This window comes from Heterodontus francisci, chromosome 23, assembly GCF_036365525.1.
Source record: "Heterodontus francisci isolate sHetFra1 chromosome 23, sHetFra1.hap1, whole genome shotgun sequence".
Classification (NCBI taxonomy): Eukaryota; Metazoa; Chordata; class Chondrichthyes; order Heterodontiformes; family Heterodontidae; genus Heterodontus; species Heterodontus francisci.
Window position 1 is genome coordinate 76,855,919 of NC_090393.1, and position 27,260 is coordinate 76,883,178.

Here is a 27,260-nt window from a genome sequence, read left to right on the forward strand (position 1 = left end):
CATAACAACTACCCTGTTACTCTCGCCCCTGTCGAGAATCATCTTCGTTCTCCTTTCCTCTACATCTCTGGAACTATTTGGAGGTCTATAAAAGACTCCCAACAGGGTAACCTCACCTCTCCTGTTTCTAACCTCGGCCCATGCTACCTCAGTAGACGAGTCCTCAAACGTCCTTTCTGTCGCTGTAATACTCTCTTTGATTAACAATGCCACCCCCGCCCCCCTCTTTTACCATCTTCTCTGTTCTTACTGAAACGTCTAAATCCCGGAACCGGCAACATCCATTCCTGCCCCTGCACTGCCCATGTCTCCGAAATGGCCACTACATCGAGATCCCAGGTTCCAACCCATGCTGCAAGCTCACCCACCTTATTCTGGATGCTCCTGGCGTTGAAGTAGACACACTTTAAACCAGGTTCTTGCTTGCCAGTGCCCTCTTGCGTCCTTGTAACCATATCCCTGACCTCACTACTCTCAACATCCTGTACACTGGCACTACATTTTCGGTTCCCATTCCCCTGCTGAATTATTTTAAACCCCCCCCCCCCCCCCGAAGAGCACTAGCAAATATCCCCCCCAGGAATTGGTACCCCTGTGGTTCAGGTGAAGACCATCCTGTTTGTAGAGGTCCCACCTACCCCAGAAAGAGCCCCAATTATCCAGGAAACCAAAACCCTCCCTCCTGCACCATCCCTGCAGCCACGTGTTCAACTCCTCTCTCTCCCTATTCTTTGCTTCGCTATCACGTGGCACGGGCAACAACCCAGAGATAACAACTCTGTTTGTTCTCGCTCTAAGCTTCCACCCTAGCTCCCTGATTTTCTGTCTTAAATCCCCATCTCTCTTCCTACCTATGTCGTTGGTGCCTATGTGGACCACGACTTGGGGCTGCTCCCCCTCCCCCTTAAGGATCCCAAAAACACGATCTGAGACATCACGAACCCTGGCACCTGGGAGGCAACATACCAACCGTGAGTCTCTCTCGTTCCCATAGGAGCTCCTATCTGTTCCCCTAACTATGGAGTCCCCAATGACTAATGTTCTGCTCCTCTTCCCCCTTCCCTTCTGAGCAACAGGGACAGACTCTGTGCCAGATACCTGTACCCCATTGCTTACCCCTGGTAAGTCGTCTCGCGCAACAGTATCCAAAACGGTATACCTGTTGTTGAGGGAAACGGCCACAGGGGATCCCTGCACTGCCTGCTGGTTCCCTCTCCTTCCCCTGACGGTAACCCATCTACCTACGTCTTTTACCTGAGGTGTGACTACTTCCCCATAACTCCTCTCAATAACCTCCTCCGCCTCCCGAATGAATCGAAGCTCATCCAGCTCCAGCTCCAGTTCCCTAACGCGGTTCTCGAGGATTTGGAGTTGGGTGCACTTCCCGCAGATGCAGTCAGCAGGGACACTCTTGTCGACCCTTGCCCCCCACATTCTGCAGGAGGAACATACAACTGCCTTAACCTCCATTCCCACGATTCTAAATTCCCAACAAATCTACTGAAAAACCAAAAACTAAAAGTCAAAACTTGTTAGGTTAGCAATCCAACGGACAGAACTTCTTAAATAAAAAGCTTACATTATCAACACACCAGAGTCCTTTTTTTTGGTTAGAGGAGGAGGGTGGGTGGTAGACACTGCACATGTAGTGTCTCGGGTACAGCCACCACCCAAATATATACTTTTTACTTACCCAGCAGTCCCCCGGTCCTCCGAAAACAAAAGGGAATTCACTTTTAAACTGACTCTGAAATTGACTTCACAGTAGTAAGCCCGCTCCCGCACCTCCATTACTATCAAAGCTGCAGTCACCGAAACTAAATTAGGCCTGTTTTCGCTAGAATTTAGAAGGTTAAGGTGTGATCTGATCTAAGTCTTCAAGTTATTAACAGGAAAAGACAGGCAAGATAAAGATAAATTATTTCCACTGGTTGGAGATTCAAAAACTGGTGGACATTGTCTAAAGATTAGGACCAGACCGTTCAAGAGATTTTTAGGAAGCATTTCTTCAAACAAAGGGTGGAAAAGGTTTGGAACTCTCTCCCACAAACAGCAGTTGAAGTTAGAACAGTTGTTAATTTTAAATCTGAGATGGATAGATTTTTTGCCAAGCAAAGATCTTAAGAGATATGGGCCAAAGGCCGCGGATCACCCATGATTCGCATTGAATGGTGGGACAGGCTCGAGGGGCTGAATGTCTCACTCCTGTTCCTATCTTCCTCTGTTCCTCTGTTCCCTTTCTGCCTGTCTTGTGGATTCCCTCGACTTGCCAAGTGCTTCTACACAGTTCTCCCAGCAAAGCTGGGGGTCGGCTGTTGGATTTCACCGGGGAAAACTGCAGCTGGCCGTGCAGGACGCATTCGAACAGCTCTGGGCCTTGAGGATTGGTATTTGGACTGCAACGTCTCGACATGGCAACAGCAACCTTGGCTGACTGACAGGCAACAGCAATGGCACTGCCGGAGTGGCAGTGAAGGGAGAACAAATACTGACATCCTGAGAGAGGGTATCATGTTCGTGCTCTATGAAGCCACTATTACTTTCCCTGGCGGTATTTCGCTATTCCAATATTCTTTTGGAGTACACATTTCGGGAATGGGGTGGGAGCCTATCAGCACTGAGATCTGCAGCCATGATCGGAGCAGTCTGAACTGCATGGCAGAAAGCAATAATCTCTTGACCTCTGTCTGCGCTTCCACAACAGCACTGTTCCATTGGATGTCTGCCACCTGTGCTGCAGTGGAACCTCAGACAACGGCCACTAGCCACAATACCACAGCTTACACCTCTCGTGCTGTCATGGAGTTAACAGCCACTTCCGCAGATTAAGGAATGGGCTTCGAGCTCTGCACAATGACCAGTGCGACGTTGGTGTCGGACTCCACCGTGCTGCTTGACAGTGGCAACGGAGTGCCTGCAAGGCCTGCAAATGCGCAAAGCTCTTCTGTGTGAATGCCCATCAGCAGTCTACTGTACACTGCCTAATAAAATGCTTATCTGAGTGACGTGTATTGTAATTCATTTGTGATATCGCCCTTCACTGAGCTGGCAGATGATGTTTCATTTCTCCAGGCCTGACTAAAGCCCACTTGGGCTCGGCAATTCACTACGTGCAGTTTTAGACTGCATACTAACGTCCTAGTTAAAGACTGTGCAAGTATTTTAAACAAAAACAAGAAATGCTGGATTCACTCAGCAGGTCTGGCAGCATCTGTGGAAAGAGAAGCAGAGTTAACGTTTCGGGTCAGTGACCCTTCTTCGGAACTGACAAATATTAGAAAAGTCACAGATTATAAACAAGTGAGGTGGGGGTTGGGCAAGAGATAACAAAGGAGAAGGTGCAGATTGGACCAGGCCACATAGCTGACCAAAAGGTCACGGAGCAAAGGCAAACAATATGTTAATGGTGTTTTGAAAGACAAAGCATTAGTACAGATTAGGTGTGAATATACTGAATATAGAACATCAGCAAGTGCAAACCTGAAGAAAAACAACCTGAAAAAAACAGTGGGTAAGCAAACTGAACAAACTAAGATGAAATGAAATAAATGCAAAAAATGTAAAAAGGAATGCAAAAAAAAAGGAAGAAAAAATAACTAAAAATGACTAAAAATGAAAGTAAAGTGGGGGGCTGTCATGCTCTGAAATTATTGAACTCAATGTTCAGTCCGGCAGGCTGTAGTGTGCCTAATCGGTAGATGAGATGCTGTTCCTCGAGCTTGCGTTGATGTTCACTGGAACACTGCAGCAATCCCAGGACGGAGATGTGAGCATGAGAGCAGGGGGGAGTGTTGAAATGGCAAGCAACCGGAAGCTCAGGGTCCTGCTTGCGGACTGAGCTGTGCAAGTATTTGAGTTGGTTCCTGCGAATGTCAGACCAAGTTACATGGCTTCATCGCCATTGCTGTGCTGTTGCTCTTTTGCCCTCTCTCTTTCTGTTTCTCTTCATCCCTGAGTCCAGGCTGTGGCTGGGAATCTTGGCAGTTTTTGGGTATCACTGGAAAGTGAATGGTTGGGTGAGGGATTTTGGGTGAGATGGAAAGCAGGCGGTCCATAGTTCCACCATCTGCAGCTGCACATCATCTCAGACAGCATGCTGTGAGGGAGGTGGAAATTAAGAAAGGATATTTGTCAGGAATGCTCTCGGCGATGTAGGATGCTTCAGGCTCTCCCACAGATGGTCCTAAAAAGGTGGAGACCCATCTTCTCTCTCAGTCTCAAGGGTTGAAAGTATGCTTCGCCCCGCCATTTCTCTGCTGCTCCCTTTAAACATGGGCGACCTTGTAGTACAAGAGAGAGGGAACTGCCTCAGTGATTATGTTTCACTGTGTTTTGTGCTGTGCCTGCCATATCTGAATAGCTGGGGGGTATGTGGAGGCTGCGAGAGATGGCTATATGACCGGACTCAGAGAAAGTTGTGTGAGGGTAAGGGGGAGCATGTGAATGTCGGGAGTGAGTCCTGAATGCTAACAACTGCTGATCGGTGAGTGCTGGGCGTGCAGTGCATTATGTAGGTTGAGAGATTATGGAGTTTTGGGTAGGAGATATCATGTAGATATGAATTTACCTGCATTTACCAATCGCATGAGCACATTAATCTTCTTCTGGCTCTGCTGCCAGATCCTCGGGGCCAGATTTCTTGCATTGACCTCTCTGGTCACCGGCTCCATTTCCTCTGGAGGCCATTCCTTGACGGATTCCAGCCCTTCCCTCACAAAATTATGGCATCTTGCCTTCCGTCAAACTCCATGCCAAAGGCCTCCAAATCTACATCCAAGAACCGTAGAAGCCTCTCTCTGCCCGATTATTCAATTTGCCTTATCTCCAATTGCAGAACCTACACTCAGCAGCAGCATTAACCTCCTGGCATTCAATGCAGTTTTACTTTCTGCGTGTTTACTACCTTTTAGTGAAGGAGGCTGGCTGAGACACGTGCTCAGAATTTATGAAGACAATGAAGGATTTGGAGAGGATAGAGAAGAGATTTACTAGAATGATTCCAGGGATGAGAAATGTTAACAGACAGTGAGCAACATGGTAACGTACTTCAGGAGATTAGAGACTTGCTGGTGAAATAGGAAGGCACATGGTAGATGCATGTTGACACAGAGAAGTGTGATGTGATGTATTTTGGGAGGAAGTATCAAGAAAGGCAGTGCCAACTTTGCCCCCTGTTAAGCATGTCACCAGCCAGCAGCACTGATCAAACTGGGTGGCACATAGAATTCACTGAAATGAGGAAACAGCACGAAATTTGTGTGTCGTCTGGCTCAGCATGAATGGGCATGAACAGATTGTGAAACGAACCCTATACCTGAAAAATGGTACACACCTCTCTGTCTCTCTACCTATATCTGCCTTGTTCTCTTTCACCCCTCTCTTTGCTTTTCTTTTTTGTCCTTTGCTTATGCAATCAAACATTGTGCTGCACAGTAGTGCATTGCCCATTGTGTCAATGTTGTCCCTTTGAAGCATCTATATAATCAGTTCCACTCCCTTCCTCTTTTCCCAGACACCTGCATGCCTTTTCCTTTTCAAGTACTTATTAAATTCCCTTTTGAACGATATTAGTGAATGTGCTTCTGCCATGTTTTCGGGCAGTGAATGATAGATTCCAACAGCTTGCTCAGTAATAAAATTATACTCATTTCGCCTTTGCTTCTTTGCCAATTATCTTTACCTTGTATCTTCTTGATACTAAGCTTTCTGAGACTGGAAAGACTTTTGCCTTAATTGCTCTATCAAAAGCATTTATTATTTTCAGCTTATATGCTGAATCTCCCTGCACCTTTCAATTCTCCAGAGTTCAATAGCAGCTTTTCCAATCTGACCATGCAATTGAATGCTCGGATACAAGGTACCATTCTGGTAAACCACCTCTGCATCTTCCCTATGTCCTTTGCATCATTGCCAAAGTGTGGTGCGCATAATTGAACATTAACTCCATCTGCGACCTGTCCAATGATGGAATAAGAATTCAAACATATTTTGCTGTCATCTTCAGAGATGTCTGTGTGTACAGCCCCATCATCTTTGTTCCTGCACCCACATCAAAGTAGCACTGTTTAGTTTTCATTGCCTTTCTTTATATTTCCTCCCAAAATACATCACGTCACACTTCTCTGTGTTAACATGCATCTACCATGTGCCTTCCTATTTCACCAGCAAGTCTCTGGTCTCCTGAACTACGTGACCATGCTGCTCACTGTTTGTTAACGTTTCTCATCGCCAGAATCATTCTACTAAATCTCTTCTCCATCCTCTCCAAATCCTTCAGAGATTCTGGTGCCCAGCGTTGGACACAATGCCCCTAATAAGATAGCACACCTTTCTGCATTTTGTACTTCTATTTATTTAGAGATAGAGTACAGGAACAGGTCCTTCGGCCCACTTAGTCTGTGCCGACCATCAACAACCCATTTATACCAATCCGACATTAATTCCATATTACGACCACATCCCCACAATTTGCCGACAACCTACTTACACGAGGGACAATTTATAATGGCCAATTTACCTTTCAACCAACAAGTCTTTGGCTGTGGGAGGAAACCAGAGCCCGGCGAAAATTCGCACGGGCAGTACCGAGCATGGAACCCGGGTTGTTGAGTTTGGGAGGTTGCTGTGCTAACTACTGAACCACTGTGCCTCTATTCAAAGTCTGAGCATCCTATATGCCTTATTATCTGGTTTATTATGCTGTCGGGCCACCTTCAATGATTTCTGCATATACCCCACCAGTTGTTCTTGTGCCCCTCTTTAAAGTTGTGCATTTTAGCTTGTGTTGGTTCTCCTCATTCATCTTACCAAAGTATGTAAACTCACAGGTGTTTATTGCCAATAAAATATTGAGACAGCTGGAGCCATTGTTTTTGCTCCCCACGACCATTACCGAGCTACTGACTCGATTCCTCACTCGGGCAACAGTCTGAGACTAAACCAGGCTGTTTGAAAACTTGGCGTCGTATTTCACTCCGAGAGGAGCTTGGGGCCAAATATCTGCATCATCACTAAGACCAACTATTTACATCTCTATGACATCGACCGACATCTTCCCTGCCTCATCTCTTCTGCTTTTGAATCCCCCGTTCATGCCTTTGCTACCTCGAGACTTGAATATTCCAACAAACACCGGGCTGGTCCCCCACATTCTCCCCTCCATAAACCTAAGGTGATTCAAAATTATGTCCTATCTCGCACGAATTCCCTCCCATTCCCCTATCAACTCTGTGCTTCCTGACCTACATTAGATCCTGATCAAGAAATATCTTGAAAATAGGGTTCCCATCTTTGTCATCAAATCTCTACATGCCCTTGCCCTTCCCTATTTCTTTAATCGCCTCCTGCCTCACCAACTTCAGAGATACCTGATACCAACTGTCCTCTTCAACATCCCTGCTTTTAATTGTTCCACCACTGGTTGTCTTGCCTCAGTTACCTCGCCCTTAAGCTGTAAAATTGCATCCCTCAGCCTCTTCGCCTCTTTCTCTCATGCCTTTCTGCTTCAGTACACTCTTTAAAACCTAGCCCTGTCCAAACTTTTGGTCAGCTCTCCAAATATCCCTTTCTGTGGCTCAGCTTCGTATTTGCTTTGCAATGCTCGTATCAAGCGACTTGGGATGTCTTATGACGTTCAAGATGCTCTGAAAATCTAAATTGTCGTTGCCTATCCAACACTATGTCTACATATTCTTGACTTTTAATAATATCTTTCTCACACTTCACAAAACCTTCCTGTTTCATGTCTTCAACAAATGTTGTCATTGTGCAATGTACTCGAAATCTGAAGACATTAATGTACATCCGAAATAGCAGTAATTCTAGAACTGAGCCATGGGAAAGTTAACTGGCCTTCATAGCGTGAGGATTCGAGAACAGGAGCAGGGATGTCTTGCTGCAATTAAACAGGGCATTGGTGAGGTCACACCTGGAATATTATGTGCAGTTTTCGTCTCCTTACCTGAGGAAGGATGTTCTTGCTATAGAGGGAGTGCAGCAAAGGTTTACCAGACTGATTCCTGCGATGGCAGGACTGACGTAAGCAGAGAGATTGAGTCGGTTGGGATTATATTCGCTGGAGTTCAGAAGAGTGATGGGTAAATCTTATAGAAACCTATACAATTCTAACAGGACTTGCCAGGGTAGATGCAGGAAGGATGTTCCCAATGGTGGGGGAGCCCAGAACCAGGGGTTCTAAGGATACGGGGTAAATCTTTCAGGACTGAGATGAGGAGAAATGTCTTCAGCCAGAGAGTGGTGATCCTGTGGAATTCGCTACCACAGAAAGCAGTTGAGGCCAAAACATTGTATGTTTTCAAGAAGGTGTTTGATATAGCTCTTGGGGTGAAAGGGATCAAAGGATATGGGGGAACGCGGGAACAGGTTACAGAAATAAAAACAAGAAATGCTGGAACCACTCAGCAGGTCTGGCAGCTTCTGTGAAAAGAGAAGCAGAGTTAACGTTTTGGATCAGTGACCCTTCTTCGGAACTGACAAATATTAGAAAAGTCACAGGTTATAATCAAGTGAGGTGGGAGTGGGGCAGAAGATAACAAAGGAGGTGTAGATTGGACCAGGCCACATAGCTGACCAAATGGTCACGGAGCAAAGGCAAACAATATGTTAATGGTGTGTTGAAAGACAAAGCATTAGTACAGATTAGGTGTTAATGCACTGAATATTGAACAGCAGCAAGTGCAAACCTGAAAAAAAAAGTGGGTAAGCAAACTGAACAAACGAAGATGAAATGAAATAATTGCAAAAAAAACATTGTAAAAATGTTTTAAAAGAATGTTAAAAAGGAAGAAGAAATAACTAAAAATGAAAGTAAAATGGGGGGCTGTCATGCTTTGAAATGATTGAGCTCAATGTTCAGTCCGGCAGACTGTAGTGTGCCTAATCGGTAGATGAGATGCTGTTCCTCGAGCTTGCGTTGATGTTCACTGGAACACTGCAGCAATCCCAGGACAGAGATGTGAGCATGAGAGCAGGGGGGAGTGTTGAAATGGCAAGCAACTGGAAGCTCAGGGTCCTGCTTGTGGACTAAGTGGAGATATTCCTCAAAGTGGTCATCCAGTCTGCGCTTGGTCTCCCCAATGCAGGGGAGACCACACTGTGAGCAGCGAATAAGTATACTACATTGAAAGAAGTACATGTAAATCGCTGATTCACCTGAAAGGAGTGTTTGGGACCTGGGATATTGAGGAGAGAGGAGGTAAATTGGCAGGTATTACACCTCCTGCGATTGCAGGGGAAGGTGCCATTGGACGGGGACGTGGTGGTGGGGCTAATGGAGGAGTGTGCCAGGGTGTCGCGGAGGGAATGATCCCTTCGGAATGCTGACAGCGGAAGGGAGGGGAAGATGCGACAGGTAGTGGCATCATGCTGGAGGTGGCAGAAATGGCGGAGGATGATCCTTTGGATATGGAGGCTGATGGGGTGGAAAGTGAGGACATGGGGAACCCTGTCACGGTTCTGGGAGTGAGGGGCAGGGGTGAGATTAGAGGTGCGGGGAATGGGCCGGACACGGTTGAGGGCCCACAGTCAACCACAGTGGGGGGAAATCCTCGGTTAAGGAAAAGGGAGGTCATATCAGAAGCACTGTCATGGAAGGTAGCATCATCAGAGCAAATGCGTCAGAGATGGAGAAACTGGGAGAATGAAATGGAGTCCTTCTTGGAGGTAGGGTGTGAAGAAGTGTAGTCGAGGTAGCTGTGGGAGTCGGTGGGCTAATAATGGATATTAGTAGACAACCTATCCCCAGAGATGGAGACAGAGAAGTCGAGGAAGGGAAGGGAAGTGTCAGAGATGGACCATGTCAAGGTGAGAGAAGGGTGGAAATTGGAAGCAAAGTTGATAAAGTTTTCCAGTTCGGGGCGGGAGCAGGAAACGGCACCGATGCAGTCATCAATGTACTGGAAAAAGAGTTGGGGGAGGGGCCTGAGTGGGACTGGAGAAAAGAATGCTCGACATATCCCACCATGCGGGTACCCATAGCGACACCTTTTACTTGAACAGGTTATGGAGTTGGATGATCAGCCATGATCTTAATGAATGGCGGAGAAAGCTCGAAGGGCCAAATGGCCTGTTCCTGCTCCTATTTACTAGGTTTCTATGTCACTGTATACCTCCCTCTGTCTAAAAAAACCAGGCATTCACCACAGTGTTGATATAAAAACCGCCTGAATTCCGTTTCTGTCCTTATCAATGTTTACAGTGGTGCTGATTCATTAAAAACTTATTATTTCAGTCACAGAGTAAGACAGCGCAGAAACAGGCTCTTCAGCCCATCGTATCTGTGCCGGCCATCAAGCACCTAACTATTCTAATCCCATTTCCCAGCACTTATCCCATTGCCTTGTATGTCATGAATTTTCAAGTGTTCATCTCAATACTTATTAAATGTTGTGAGGGTTCCTGCCTCCACCACCTCTTCAGGCAATGGGGACTAGATTCCAACCAACTCTGGGTGAAAAAGAAAATCCTCAAATCCCCTCTAAACCTCCTGCACCTCACCTTAAATCTATGCCCCCTGGTTATTGGTCTCTCCACTAAGGGAAGAAGTTTCTTCATATCTAAACTATCAATGCCCCTCACAAGTATGCATACCTCAATCATGTCCCCCCTCAGCCGACTCTGCTCAAAAGACAACAACCCTAGCCTGTCCAGTCTCTCTTCATAGCTGAAATGCTCCAGCCCAGGCAACAACCTGGTGAATCTCCTCTACAACCTCTCCAGTGAAGTCACTGCCTTCCTATAGTGTGGTGTCCAGAACTGTACACAGTACTCCAGCTGTGGCCTAACTAGCGGTTTATACAGGTCCATCATAACCTGTGCTGTAGCCTTCAGGGATCTATGGACAGGTAATCCAAGGTCCCACTGACCCTCTGTACTTCCTAGGGTCCTACCATCCATTGTTTATTCCATTGTCTTTTTAGTTCTCCCAAATTGCATCACCTCACACTTCTCAGGATTAAATTCCATTTGTCACTGCTCTGCCCATCTTATCAGCCCATCTACCTCGTCCTGCAATCTGAGGCTTTCCTCCTCACTATTTATGACACCACCAATTTTTGTGTCATTTTTGAACTTATTGATCATACCTCCTATATTCACATCTAAATCATTAATGTACAGTACAAGCAGCAGGGGTCCCAGCACAAATCATGTTTATGTTTAATATAATACTGCTATTTTATTTTCCATTGATCCATTCCTGATTCCACATTAAATCCATATTTTTACTCTATTTCCGACACAAATCAGGATTATTTCATTTCAACCCTATCTCCAACAGAAAGCTCTCTCACAGGAACTAAAGAAGGTCCACCACTGATAGTTATCACTGATGATCAAATATCACACCAAACTCCTTTCAACTGTTATTTTTAATCCCTAGTTTACAGTTAATTTAGCGAGAATTGGGGTTAATTGTTTCGTTGATTTTTTTTTTTAGTGGACTCATGTCCAATCATTGTTTTGGAATAAGTGAATTATATACTGCCTGTCACAGTTGAGGGAATCTCTCAGTCAGTCCAACATTTAACTTTATGCACAAGATTGCTGCAGAAGCCACAAATCTGGAATAATAACAGTAAATGCTGAAACGACTCGACAGGGCTGGCAGCATCTGTGCAGTAAGAAACAGAAAATGTTGTTTTCGATCAGTGACCTTCGCTGGAATCTGGATTAGAACATAGAACATAGAACATAGAACAGTACAGCACAGTACAGGCCCTTTGGCCCATGATGTTGTGCCGAACCTTTAACCTACTCGAAGATCAAACTACCTACCTACCCTTCATTCTACCATCATCCATGTACCTATCCAAGAGTCGCTTAAATGTCCCTAATGTATCTGCTTCTACTACCAGCACTGGCAACGCATTCCACGCACCCAGCACTCTCGGTGTAAAAAATCTACCTCTGACATCTCCCCGAAACCTCCCTCCAATCACCTTAAAATTATGGCCCCTGGTGATAGCCCTTTCCACCCTGGGAAAAAGTCTCTGGCTATCCACTCGATCTATGCCTCTCATCATCTTGTACCCCTCTATCAGGTCACCTCTCATCCTTTTTCACTCCAATGACAAAAGCCCAAGCTCCCTTAATCTTTCTTCGTAAGGCATGCCCTCCAGTCCAGGCAGCATCCTGGTATTTCTCCTCTACACACTCTCTAAAGCTTCCACATCCTTCCGACAATGAGGCGATGAGAACTGAACACAATATTCCAAATGTGGGCGAACCAGGGCCTTATAGAACTGCAGCATAACCTCGCAGCTCTTAAACTCAATCCCCCTGTTAATGAAAGCCAACACACCATACGAATTCTTAGCAACCCTTTCAACTTGGGTGGCCACTATGAGCGATCTATGGACATGGACACCAAGATCCCTCTGTTCCTCCACACGACCAAGAATCCCGTCTTTAAGCCTGAATTCCGCATTCAAATTCGACCTTTCGAAATGAATCACTTCACACTTTTCCAGGTTGAACACCATCTGCCACTTCTCAGCCCAGCTCTGCATCCTGTCAATGTCCCGTTGCAACCAATAACAGCCTGCCACACTATCCACAACTCCAGCAACCTTCTTGTCATCGGCAAACTTGCTAACCAAGCCTTCCACTTCCTCATCCAAGTCATTGATAAAAATCACAAAGAGCAGAGGTCCCAGAACAGATCCCTGCAGAACACCACTGGTCACCGAGCTCCATGCTGAATACTTTCCAACTACTACCACTCTCTGTCTTCTCTGGGCCAGCCAATTTTGCATCCAGACAGCCACCTTTCCCTGTGTCCCATGCCTCCTTACATTCTGAATGAGCCTACCATGGGGAACCTTATCAAACGCTTTGTTAAAATACATTTACACCACATCCACTGCTCTTCCTTCATCAATGTGTTTTGTCACATCTTCAAAGAATTCACGAAGGCATGACAGGTATGAACAGCCCCTCACAAAGCAATGCTGACTGTCTCTAATCAAACCATGCTTTTCCAAATAATCATAAATCCTGTCTCTCAGAATCCTCTCCAATAATTTGCCCACTACCGACGTAAGACTGACTGGTCTATAATTCTCAGGGTTATCCCTATTCCCTTTCTTGAACAAGGGAATAACATTTGCCACCCTCAAATCATCCGGTACTACTCCAGTGGACAGTGAGCGCAGCAATCTCTTCCCTCGTTTCCCGTAATTTCCTTGGGTATATCCCGTCTAGCCCCGAGGACTTATCTGTCCTCATATCATTCACAATTTCCAGCATATCCTCCCTCTTAACTTCAACCTGTTCGAGCATATCAGCCTGTTTAACGCTGTTCTCACAAACGACCAGATCCCTCTCACTGGTGAATACTGAAGCAAAGTATTCATTTAGGACCTCCCTTAACTCCTCCGACTCCAGGCACAAGTTCCCTCCACTATCCATGATCGACCCTACCCTCACTCTGGCCGTCCTCATGTTCCTCACATAAGTGTAGAACGCCTTGGGGTTTTTATTAATCCTACCCGCCAAGACTTTTTCATGTCCCCTTCCAGCTCTCCTAAGTCCATTCTTCAGTTCCTTCCTGGCTACCTTGTAACCCTCTAGAGCCCTGTCTGATCCTTGTTTCCTCAACCTTAAGTAAGCTTCCTTCTTCCTCTTGACTAGCTGTTCCACATCTCTTGTTATCCAAGGTTCTTCCACCCTACCATCTCTTCCTTACCTCATCGGGACAAACCTATCCAGCAGTCGCAGCAAGTGCTCCCTCAACAACCTCCACATTTCTGTCGTGCATTTCCCTGAATGCATCTGTTCCCAATTAATGCTCCCCAGAACCTGCTTGATAGCATTGTAATTCCCCGTCCCCCAATTAAATATGTTCGCTTCCCATCTGCTCCAAACCCTCCCCATGACGATGGTAAAGGTCAGGGAGTTGTGATCACTATCACCGAAATGCTCTCCCACCGAGAGATCTGCCTCCCCTCTAGTCGGCCTATCTACATATTGAGTCAGGAAACATTCCTGGACACACCTGATAAAAACTGCTCCATCCAAACTATTTGCACTAAGGAAGTTGCAATAAATCTTAGGGAAGTTGAAGTCACCCACGACAACAACCCTGTTACTTCTGCACCTTTCCAAAATCTGCCTCCCAATCTGTTCCTGCATGTCTCTGTTGCTATTGGGGGGTGGGGGGGGGGGGGGGGTTATAGAAAACTCCCAACAAAGTGACTGCTCCTTTCCTGTTTCTGACTTACAGCCACAATGACTCAGTAGACAAACCCTCTTCGACGACCGCCCTTTCTGCAGCTGTGATACTATCCCTGATTAGCAATGCCACTCCCCCACCTCTTTTACCTCCCTCTTTATTCCTTTGGAAACATCTAAACCCCGGAACATCCAACATCCATTCCTGCCCCTGTGATATACAAGTCTCGTAATGGCCACAACATCGTAGCTCCAAGTACTGATCCATGCTCTAAGTTCATCACCCTTATTCCTGACACTTCTTGCGTTAAAATAGACACACTTCAACCCATCATACTGGCTGCAACTTTGTCGTGTCAATTGTCTAACCTTCCTCACAGACTCTCTGCACTCGGTATCTGCCTGTTCAACAGCTACCCCATCCACTGATCCGTAGCTCCGGTTCCCATCGCCCTGCCAAACTAGTTTCATCCCTCACAAAGAGCCCTAGCAAACATGCCGCCCAGGATATTGGTGTCCCTCCAGTTCAGATGCAACCCGTCCCTCTTGTACAGGTCCCACATTCCCCAGAAGTTATCCCAATGATCAACATATCTGAATCCCTCCCTCCTACACCAGCTCATACACCAGCTCTGCAGCCACGCGTTCAGCTGCACTCGCTCCCTGTTTCTAGCCTCACTAGCACGTGGCACCGGTATCAATGCTGAGATTACTATTCTGCTCGTCCTGCCTTTTAGCTTCCAGCCTAACTCCCGACATTTACTTTTAAGGTCCTCATCCCTTTGCCTAGCTATGTCATTGGTACCGATATGTACCACGACCTCTGGCTGTTCCCCCTCCCCCTCCCCCTTAAGAATCCTGCAGACTCGATCCGAGACATCCCTGACCCTGGCACCCATGAAGCATCATACCATCTGGGAGTCTCTTTCGCGACCACAGTTACTCCTGTCTGTTCCTCTAACCATTGAATCTCCTATCACTATCACCCTCCTATTCTCCCCACTTCCCTTCTGAGTCACAGAGCCAGGCTCAGTGCCAGAGACCTGGCCGCTGTGTCTTTCACCAGTAGGTCGTTCCCCTAACCGTGTACAAAATGGTATAGTTAATATTGAGGGGAACGACCACATGGGTACCCTGCACTGTGCGCCTATTCCCTTTCCCTCCCCAGACGGTCACCCAGCTCCCTTTATCCTGTAACTTAGGTGTCACTACTTCCCTATAACTGCTCTCTATCGTCCCCTCACCATCCTGAATGATCCGAAGTTCATCCAGCTCCTGCTCCAATTCCCTAACGCGGTCTGCGAGGAGCTGGAGTTGGGTCCACTTCTCACAGGTGAAGTCAGCAGGGACACAAGTGGTGAACCTTACCTCCCACATACTGCAAGAGGAGCGTGCAACTGCCCTAGCTTCCATCCCCTCCGCACTAAATTGACAACAGAGATTAAAGAAAAAGGTAAACCTTATCTTACCAAACCCTCCACACAAGAGTACCTTTTTTTTTGGTTCGAGGAGGAAGATGGGTGGGAGACACTACACGTGCAGTGTTTCGGGTTTAGCCACTGCCCGAATATATAAGTTTACTTACCCAGCAGTCCCCGTGTCCGCGGAAACAAAAGGTATGTTACTTTAAACAGAAACTCACCTTCCCAGCTGCCACCTCGCTCGCACTATCGCTGATCCAACAGAAGCTGCCGAAACAAAAGACAAGTTACTTTAAACTGAAACTCACCTTCCCAGCTGCCACTTCACTCGCACTATCGCTGATCGAAACGAAGCTGCCGAAACAAAACGTAAGTTAATTTAAACTGAAATTCACCTTCCCAGCTGCCACATCGCTCGCACTATCGCTGATCCAACAGAAGCTGCTGAAACAAAAGACAAGTTACTTTAAACTGAAACTCACCTTCCCAGCTGCCACTTCACTTGCACTATCATTGATGCAAAAGCTAGGCATGGAAAGGAGGGATTTTGATCAATACTGAGTTCAACAATTTCAGTTCAGCATAACCCTTTTCCAATGTAATCTCTCTCGCCTTCCAGCCAATAACAACCATTCAGTTTTGTTTTTTTACGTATACCCATTTAAATGCATCATTGGGCACAGGAACACATCTGCAACTCTCGATTTGTATTCAGTCAAAAATGTTAACCTTGTTCTGAGCCTGATGTATAATTTCTTTGTTTGTTTCACTTCCTCACAGTTAACTTGATGACGATTGTGATCCTGTCTCGGGGTAAGTGCGGGCTCTCCAAATGTGTCACTCGCTACTTAGTGGCCATGGCAGCAGCGGATCTACTTGTCATTATCCTCGACCTTATTTTGAGGCACATTCCCATTGTTTATGTAACACATTTTCAATTCCTGTTGGCCGTACGCATGTGTAATATCCACGCTGTCCTGCTTCATGCAGCGACAGACTGTTCTGTTTGGTTTATGGTCGCCTTCACCTTTGATCGATTTGTGGCCATTTGCTGCCAGAAGCTGAAAATTAAATATTGCACCGAGAAAACGGCGGCTATGGTTCTGGGAACTGTGAATGTGCTGAGCTGCTTAAAGAACATTTTCTGGTATTTTATGTTAACAGGTTGGTACTCGGAGGCGAACAGACCCTGGTTTTGTCATGCAAATATGTACGTTTATTTCTCTCATGTCTGGGCAACAGTCGAGTTCCTCCATCACATTCTAACCCCATGTGTCCCGTTTGTGGTGATTCTGCTGCTCAATGCTTTCACCATCAGACACATTTTAGTGAGCAGCAGAGGTCGCAGGAGACTCCGAGCCCACAGCAGCAGGGAGTGTCGCAGAGACTCGGAGTTGGAGAATCGAAGGAAATCCATAATTCTGCTGCTCGTTATCTCGGCCAATTTCATACTCTTATGGGCAGTGTTAATGGTGAATACGATGTGGCAAAGAATACAGGATTTGGAGCCGGAGGTTCGATCAGTACCCGTTTATCTGATACAATTGGGATTCATGCTGCAGCTCCTGAGTTGCTGCACAAACACTGCGATTTATGCACTGACCCAGAATCAGTTCAGAGAGCAGTTAAAGAATGCGCTGACATCTCCCTTTACTCAAATTGTTCTATTAATTAAATAAAGAAATGACTGGTTATTTCCAGCAGCTTGTCATTTTCTTTTACACTTCCACCAACCATTTCCAGAGTCTGCTGCCATGCTGCCAGGTCGAGGGTGGAGGCTATCGCTGTGGTGCCAGAACTAGGGGTGGGGTCCGTTGCTATGGTGACAGAGCAGGATCATGTTCTTCCACCATGGTGATGGAGCAGTTGCGGTTCATGTCTCTATGATGAGAGTGCTGGGAATACCCTGTTCGCCTTGTTGAAGAAGCAGTTTGGCCTGCCCCCATGGTGACGTTTCAGGGTGGGTGGGGCCTGTTCCCCAGAATGACGGATAATTGGGAGCTGTGGGAAGTCGCTATCGTGATGAGGGACTTGTCGCAGGGCCCATTCCCCATGGATACAGCCAGGTTGGGGGGGAGCGTGTGGCCTGTTCGGCATGGTTATGATGGAGTGGTGGCAGAGCCTGTTCTCTTTGTGGGTGGGGTGTGGTGGCAGGGCTTCTTTCCCATGGTGGAAATTGAGTGGGGAGGGGACCTGTACCCGTGATAGCCGGGGGAATGAAGCTTTGGAGAGTTCCCCATGGTGCCTGGGATTTGCCGAGGCCTGTTGCCCTGCTGAATGAAGAGAGAGTCGGTGCCTGGTCCCCATGGTGAATGGAGATTCTGGGCGGTTCCTGTTTCACATCACAGCGGATGGGTGGGAGCAGGGTCTCTTCATCATTGTGACTAGTCTTGGGCAGGGTCAGTTCCCCATGGTGACTGTGAAGTGGTTGCAGAGGCTGTTGCACATGGCAACGGCACAATTGACGGGGGCAGCGCCTGAGGTTCTCCAGCATCGCCCACAATGCACAGCCAATGATGCAGTGGAAAGCATAAGGGAAAAGCACCACCAGCAGCCCCGTCCATTGGTATCTCCATCTCGACCAGGATAGCAACAAAAAGAACAACAAAACCAAGAAAACCAAAGATGGTGTGAAGACTGAGCCTGAATTCTTTGTACTCCTTTATAACAATTTTTCTTATAATTGATTATAGTTTTTAAGAGAATGTTATAGTATGTATGAGGCTCAGGAACCATTCATCATCCTTTATAACACCATATACTCCTTTGAAACTTCATCAACTTTATCATCCTTCATAATAATATAAACACCTTTACAATAACATATGACACTTCATAATCCTTCACGAACTTTTGTATTGTTTTTATAGTCGACTACAAACATTATACTCCTTAGCATCTTTTATAACACTTAAATTCATCACACTTAAAAACCCTACTCAATAACTTTTTTTATTCATCCGTGACCCGTGAGTGGCCTTCTTGGCCTGCTGAAGTGCTGGTGTTTAGGTACACCTGTTAGGAAGGGCGTTCCAAGAATTTCGCCCAGCGGGAAAGAACAAAGAACAATGAAAGTTACAGCACAGGAACAGGCCCTTCGGCCCTCCAAGCCAACGCCGATCCAAATCCTCTATCTAAACCTGTCACCTATTTTCTAAGGGTCTGTATCTCTTTGCTTCCTGCCCATTCATGTATCTGTCTAGATACATCTTAAAAGACGCTATCGTGCCCGCGTCTACCACCTCCGCTGGCAATGCGTTCCATGCACCCACCACCCTCTGCGTAAAGAACTTTCCACGCATATCCCCCTAAACTTTTCCCCTTTCACTTTGAACTCGTTTTCCCTTGTAATTGAATCCCCCACTCTGGGAAAAAGCTTCTTGCTATCCACCCTGTCTAAACATCTCATGATTTTGTACACCTCAATCAGGTTCCCCCTCAACCTCCGTCTTTCTAATGAAAATAATCCAAGTCTGCTCAACCTCTCTTCATAGCTAGCGCCCTCCATACCAGGCAACATCCTGGTGAAACTCCTTTGCACCCTCTCCAAAGCATCCACATCCTTTTGGTAATGTGCCGATCAGAACTGCAAGCAGTATTCCAAATGTGGCCGAACCAAAGTCCCATACAACTGTAACATGACCTGCCAACTCTTGTACTCAATACCCCGTCCGATGAAGGAAAGCATGCCGTATGCCTTCTTGACCACTCTATTGACCTGCGTTGCCACCTTCAGGGAACAATGGACCTGAACACCCAAATCTCTATGTACATCAATTTTCCCCATGACTTTTCCATTTACTGTATAGTTCACTCTTGAATTGGATCTTCCAAAATGCATCACCTCGCATTTGCCCTGATTGAACTCCATCTGCCATTTCTCTGCCCAACTCTCCAGTCTATCTATATTCTGCTGTATTCTCAGACAGTCCCCTTCACTATCTGCTACTCCACCAATCCGAGTGTCGTCTGAAAACTTGCTAATCAGACCACCTATGCTTTCCTCCAAATCATTTATGTATATCACAAACAACAGTGGTCCCAGCACGGATCCCTGTGGAACATCACTGGTCACACGTCTCCATTTTGAGGAACTCCCTTCCACTGCTGCTCTCTGTCTCCCGTTGCCCAGCCAGTTCTCCATCCATCTAGCTAGTACACATTGGACCCCATGCGCCTTCACTTTCTCCATCAGCCTACCATGGGGAACCTTATCAAACGCCTAACTGAAGTCCATGTATACGACATCTACAGCCCTTCCCTCATCAATCAACTTTGTCACTTCCTCAAATAATTCTATTAAGTTGGAAAGAAATGACCTTCCATGCACAAAACCATGTTGCTTATCACTGATAAGCCCATTTTCTTCCAGATGGGAATAGATCCTATCCCTCAGTATTTTCTCCAGCAGCTTCCCTACCACAGACGTCAGGCTCACCGGTCTATAATTACCTGGATTATCCCTGCTACCCTTCTTAAACAAGGGGACAACATTAGCAATTCTCCAATCCTCCGGGACCTCACCCGTGTTTAAGGATGTTGCAAAGATATCTGTTAAGGCCCCAACTATTTCCTCTCTCGCTTCCCACAGCAACCTGGGATAGATCCCATCCGGACCTGGGGACTTGTCCACCTTAATGCCTTTTAGAATACCCAACACTTCCTCCCTCCTTATGCCGACTTGACCGAGAGTAATCAAACATCTGTCTCTAACCTCAACATCCGTCATGTCCCTCTCCTCGGTGAATACCGATGCAAAGTACTCATTTAGAATCTCACCCATTTTCTCTGACTCCACGCATAACTTTCCTCCTTTGTCCTCGAGTGGGCCAATCCTTTCTCTAGTTACCCTCTTGCTCCTTATCTATGAATAAAAGGCTTTGGGATTTTCCTCAACCCTGTTTGCCAAAAATATTTCATGACCCCTTTTAGCCCTCTTAATTCCTCTTTTCAGATTGCGCCTACAATCCCGATATTCTTTCAAAGCTTCGTCTTTCTTCAGCCTCCTAGACCTTATGTACGCTTCCTTTTTCCTCTTAGCTAGTCTCACAATTTCACCTGTCATCCATGGTTCCCTAATCTTGCCATTTCTACCCCTCATTTGCACGCTAATCAACCTCTCTTTAAAAGCCTCCCACATATCAAATGTGGATTTACCTTCAAACAGCTGCTCCCAATCTACATTCCCCAGCTTCTGCCGCATTTTGGTATAGTTGGCCTTCCCCCAATTTAGCACTCTTCCTTTGGAACCACTCTCGTCTTTGTCCATGAGTATTCTGAAAATTACGAAATTGTGATCACTATTCCCAAAGTAGTCCCCGACTGAAACGTCAACCACCTGGCCCGGCTCATTCCCCAACACCAGGTCCAGTATGGCCCCTTCCCGAGTTGGACTATTTACATACTACTCTAGAAAACCCTCCTGGATGCTCCTTACAAATTCTGCTCCATCTAGACCTCTAACACTAAGTGAATCCCAGTCAATGTTGGGAAAATTAAAATCTCCTATCACCACCACCCTGTTGCTCCTACAGCTTTCCATCATCTGTTTACATATTTGTACCTCTATCTCACGCTCGCTTTTGGGAGGCCTGTCGTCCAGCCCCAACATTGTTACCGCACCCTTCCTATTTCTGAGTTCTGCCCACATCGCCTCACAGCTCGAGTCCTCCATTGTGCCTTCCTTCAGCACAGCTGTGATATCCTCTTTGACCAGTAATGCAACTCCTCCACCCCTTTTACCTCCCTCTCTATCCCGCCTGAAGCATCGGTATCCTGGGATATTTAGATGCCAATCATGCCCTTCCCTTAACCAAGTCTCAGTAATAGCAATAACATCATACTCCCAGGTACTAATCCAAGCCCTACGTTCATCTGCCTTACCTATTACACTTCTTGCATTAAAACAAATACACCTCAGACCACCAGTCCCTTTGCTTTCATCATCTGCTCCCTGCCTACCCTTTCCCTTCGTCACGCTGACTTCATTATCTAGTTCCTTACAGGCTTTAGTTACTACATCCTTCCTCTCCACTGACCTCATTTGGTTCCCATCCCTCTGCCACATTAGTTTAAACCCTCCCCAACAGCATTAGCAAAAGCACCCCCAAGGACATTGGTTTCAGTCCGACAGTGAAGGAATAGCGATATCGTTCCAAGTCAGAATGGTGTGTGGCTTGAAGGGAAACATGTAGGTCGTCATGTTCTGCCCTTGTCCTTTTAGGTGGTACAGGTTGCAGGTTTCGAAGCTGTTGCCTAACGAGCCTTGATGAGTTTCTGCAATGCTTCTTGTCGATGGTACAGTCTGTTGCCACTTTACATCAGTAGTGAAGGGAGTGAATGTTGCAGGTTGTAAGTGGGCTTCCAGTCAAGAGGGCTGCTTTATCCTGGGTGGTGCCGAGTTTCTTGTGTGTTGTTGGATCTGCACTCATCCAGGCTCGTGCAGTGTATTCCATCATACTCCTGATTTGTGCCTTGTAGATAATGGACAGGCATTGAGGAATCATGAGCTGAGTTATTCACTGCAAGATTGCCCACCTCTGACCTGCTTTGGTATTTATGTGGCTCGTCAGGTCAGTTTCTGATTAATGGTAAGATCAGGATGTTGATAGTGTGGAATTCAGTGATGGCAATGCCAGTGAACTTCAAGGTGTTAGATTCTCTCTTGTTTGAGATGATCATTTCCTGGCAATTGTGTGGCACGAATCCAACCAAGCCTGGATGTTGCCCATTTTAAAGCCTGCCAAAACCTCCAATACCTTGTCACTCCCTCTGACAATTTACTCAAGAACCTCACAGTCTCTCTTTATCTGATTTCCATATCTACATCGTCATTCTCTTGGGTGAAGACAGATGTGAAGTATTCATTCAACGCCCTACCAATGTCCTCTGCTTCCACCCACAAAATTCCCCCTTGGTCCCTTATGGGTCCTACTTTTTCCCTGGTTATCCTCTTCCCATTGATATACTTATAGAATATCTTGGGATTTCCCTACTTTTACCAACCAGAGCTTTCTCATATCCCCTCTTTGCTCTCCTAATTGCCTTCATAAGCTCCATCCTACAGTACAATGTCGCAAGTGGATCGCTTCTCATTCTTCTGAACGCCAGCGGATATCGACCTAATTTAGTCAGCTTCTCATCATCGGACAAATTCCTCATTCCAGCGACGGATTTAGTAAATCTTCACTGCAGCGCCTCCAGTGCAAGTATATAATTTCTTAAATGTGGAGATCAGAAGTGCACACAGCATTCCAGATGCCTTCTCACCAAAGCCCTGTACAAGTTTAATAAGAATTATTTATTCCTGTACTCCAATGCCTTTGTAATAAAGGCCGGCATGACATTTGCTTTCATAATTGCCTGATGCACCTGGAAGGCCAGCCAACTTGAAAATGCCCCGTTTATGCTCCATCTCTGCTTCCTGTCTGGTAACCAATTCTCTATCCACTCTAATATATTACTCTAAGAAAATGAGTCATTATCTTGCCTATTAATCTTTTATCTGGCACCATATGAAATTGCTTTTGTAAATGCAGGAATACGACATCTACTGGTGCTCCTTCATCGATCCTAATAGTTACATCCTCAAAAAAACTCGAATAAATTTGTCAACCTGATTTCCCTTCACTAAAACCATGCTGTCTTGTTGTAATCAGTCTATGATTTTCCAACTGCATTGTTACGACTTAATTAATAACAGTTTCCATCATCTTCCCAATGACTGATGGTCGGTTAACTGGTCCGTCGTCCCTGAATTCTCTCTGCCTCCTTTCTTGAAAAACGGTGTAAGCTTTTACAACTTCCAGTCTGAAGGGACCATTCCGGCCACGGGCAAGGTGCCAGATGACTGGAGAACAGCTAACGTGGTCCCACTATTTAAGAAAGGTTGTATAGATAATCCAGAGAACTACAGAACAGTGTGTCTCACGTCAGTGGTAGGGAAACTTGCAGAAAATTCTGAAGGAGACAATCTATCTCCACTTGGAAAGGCAAAATTTGATTAGCATGGCGTTGTAAGAGGGAGGTCATGCCCAACAAATTTGAATGATATTTTTGAGCATGTGACCAGGTGTGTAGATGAGGGTAGTGCAGTTGATGTAGTTTACATGGATTTCAGCGAAGCCTTTGTCAAGGTCCCATATGGGAGACTTATCAAGAAAGCAAATGCACATGGGGTACAAGGTAACTTGATAAGGTGGATTCAGAATTGACTTAGTAGTAGGAGACAGAGAGTGATGACACACGGCTACTTTAGTGACTGGAAGCCAGTGTCCAGTAGCGTATCACAGGGATCTGTGCTGGTTCCCCTATTCTTTGTCATTTATATGAACGACATAGATGATTATGCAGGGGGTAGGATCAGTTAGTTCGTGGATGACACAAGGATTAGCCGAGTGGTTAACAGTGAAGTGGAGTTTCTTGGGTTACAGGAAGATATAGACCGGATGGTCAAATGGGCAGAAAAGTGGCAGGTGGAATTTAACCCTGAAAAGTGTGAGGTGATACACTTTGGAAGTAGTAATGTGACACGGATGTATTCAAAGAATGGCCTGACACTGGGAAGTTCCGAAGAACAAAGGGACTTTGGCGTGTTTGTCCATAGATCTCTGAAGGCAGAAGGGCAGGTTAATAGGGTGGTGGAAAAGGCTTATGGGACACTGTCTTTATTAATCGAGGCAATGATTACAAAAGCAGGGAGGTCATATTGGAGTTGTACAGAACCTTGGTAAAACCACAGCTGGAGTACTGTGTGCAATTCTGGTCGTCACATTATAGGAAGGATGCAATTGCACTGGAGGGGTTGCAGAGGCGATTCACCAGGATGGCGCCTGGGATGGAACATTTAAGCTATGAAGAGAGGTTGGATAGGCTTGAATTGTTTTCGCTGGAGCAGAGAAGACTGAGGGGTGACCTGATCGAGGTGTACAAGATTATGAGGGGCATGAACAGGGTGGATAGGGAGAAGCTGTTCCCCTTAGTTGAAGGGTCAGTTAGGAGGGGACACACATTTAAGGTGAGGGGCTGGAGGTATAAGGGGGCTTTGAGGAAGAACTTTTTTACCCAGAGAGTGGTAACGGTCTGGAATGCACTGTCTGGGAGGGTCGGAAAGGCGGGTTGCCTCACATCCTTTAAAAAGTACCTGGATGAGCACTTGGCATGTCATAACACTCTCGGCGATGGGACAAGTGCTGGAAATTGGGATTAGGTAGACAGGTCAGGTGTCTTTCATGCATCAGTGCAGACTCTATGGGCTGAAGGGCCTCTTCTACACTGTATTATTCTGTAATTCTGTGAGACAGACAGGATTCTGAAAGCGCTTGATAGTGTAGAAGCTGTGATATTGTGTCCACTGGTCAGCGAATCTGGAACACGGGGCACAGTCTCATGATAAGGGTTTAATCATTCAGGACTAAGATGAAGAGAAATGTGTTGCAAATCTTTGGAATTCTCGAACCCAGAGGGTTGTGGATGCTCCATCATTGAGTACATTTAACGCTGAGATCGATAGATTTTTATTCTTGCAGGCAAGCAAGGGATATGGGGTGTGGGCAAGAAGATGGAATTGAAGCCACCATTATATTGTATGGCGGAGCAGGCTCGATGGGCCATATGGTGTGCCTCAGCTTCCTTTTCTTGCGTTCTTGTGAGAAAAGTGGAAACCAGTGTGTAATATCACAGAGAGCTAGATACCAGATTTGACTCACATCATTCGAGAAATAAAACGTACACATAAACAATTATTGGAACGAAAGATCGATGGAAAACTAAGGAGATGGAGCAGAGGAGTTATGGGATGATGGATATAATGGATTGAATGCAGTTGACCTATGCAGAATGTGTAAGGACAGAGAGAGGTGGGGATCCATCGCATTCAACTTCTGGGAAGAAGATGACATCAACGAACGAAATGAATAAAATGTTTTGAAGATTTATAGCCCTTTGCTGCCTCTATAAACGCTTGTAATAATTTATAATTGGTTGCAACAATTAATGACCCTATAAAAGCCTTTATAACCCTTTTTAGACCTTTGGCTGACCTATATAGCTGTGAAACATGAGCGACTTACAGCTCCCAGCTCACTGCATCATTTAGCAGTTTCAGGTGCAGTACCTGCAGTAGAACCTGCCTCTCAAAGATCATCTTCCACTGTCATCAACTAGCGAGCGCCAAGAGAAGACACCCAACCTAAATGTACTGTTTGCTGCGTGGCCATCATCTTTCGTAGATGGAGGGATGCCAACATAGAGCTTTGCAATCATAATAACCCTATGTAAACATCCTTAATCCTTTAGAAGATTATGTTATAATTTAAAATTGATTTTCATTGTTTTAAAAGACATATAAACCTCGGTAACACTTCACAATTCTTTTCATCCTTTATATATCGAGGAAGGGAGGAAGAATGGATAAGGAGTGCCCACAACTCTGGGCTCCAGATACTGGACATATATGCATACGTACATGCATTCGATCTAGGATCAGGGGTAGGCTATTCAGACCCTCAAGCCCACTCCACCATTTTATAACATCAAGCCTGATCTGTTTGTGGACTCAAATCCACTTTCCTGCCTACTCCCGATACACTTTGACTCCCTTGTTTCTCAAGAATCTCCGTACCTCCGCCTTAAAAACATTCAATGGCTTTGCCCACACTGCTCCCGGGGAAGAAAGTTCCACTGACTCACAACCCTCTGAGAAAAGAAAATCGCCTAATCTCTATCTTAAATGGGAGAACCCTTATTTTTAAACTGTCCCCCATTGTTTTGGTGTCTCCCACAAGTGGAAACATTATTTCAACAACCACCATGACCCCGCAGGATCTTTTTTGTTTCAATAACATAACCGCTCATCCTTCTAAACTCGAATGAATACAGATCCAATCTGTCCACCTTTTCCTCATAAGATAAATCTCTCATGCCAGGAATCTGTCCAGTAAACCTTCTCTGAACTGCTTCCAACGCAACTGTATAATTTCTTAGTAAGAAGACCAAAACTATGCACAATGCTCGAAATGTGGTCTCACCAATTCCACGTAGAACTGTAGCACAACATATCAACGTTTATATTCTACCGCTTTGCAACAAACCACAGCATTGCATTTGCCTTCCTAATCACTTGCTGTACTTGCAAATTAACGTTTTGTGTTTCATGTACGAGGACACCCAGACCCATGTGCATTGCAGAATTCTGCAATCTCTCACCAATTAAGGAATGTGTTGCTACCATTTTTCCTTCCAAAGTAGACAGGTTCACACTTTACAGTGTAGTACTTCGCCTGCCAAATCCTTGCCTCTCTATATCACTTTGCTTCCTCCTCATGTACTCTTGATGACTCACTCTCCTTTCTTCTTTCTGCCACCAACAAAGGTAGCAGCCATGCATTCAGTCCCTTCATCCATGTAATTGATGCATATTGTAAATAGTTGAGGCCCCAGCACTGATCCCTGTGGCACTCCATTAGTTACAGTTTGCAAACCTGAAAACGACTCATTTGTGCCTACTTTCAGTTTCTTGGTAGCTCGCCAATCCTCTATCTACGCAAAATGTTGCACCTTATACTATAAGCACTTAATTTGTTTTGTAACCTTTGATGTGATACTTTGTCAAATGGCGTCTGGAAATCCAAGTACACCATTTCCACAGGT

General features: G+C 45.7%; 1 protein-coding gene across 1 annotated transcript in view; it reads left to right on the top strand.

Annotated features, from left to right (window-relative positions):
* The window catches only part of LOC137382950 (probable G-protein coupled receptor 139), a 37,388-nt gene extending 20,098 nt beyond the window's left edge, over positions 1-17,290 (top strand). Inside the window, exon 2 of the mRNA XM_068055526.1 lies at positions 16,392-17,290. Coding sequence (XP_067911627.1) covers positions 16,392-17,290 — 899 coding nt within the window. The remainder of the gene's footprint in view (positions 1-16,391) is intronic.
* The last annotated feature ends 9,970 nt before the right edge of the window (positions 17,291-27,260 follow it).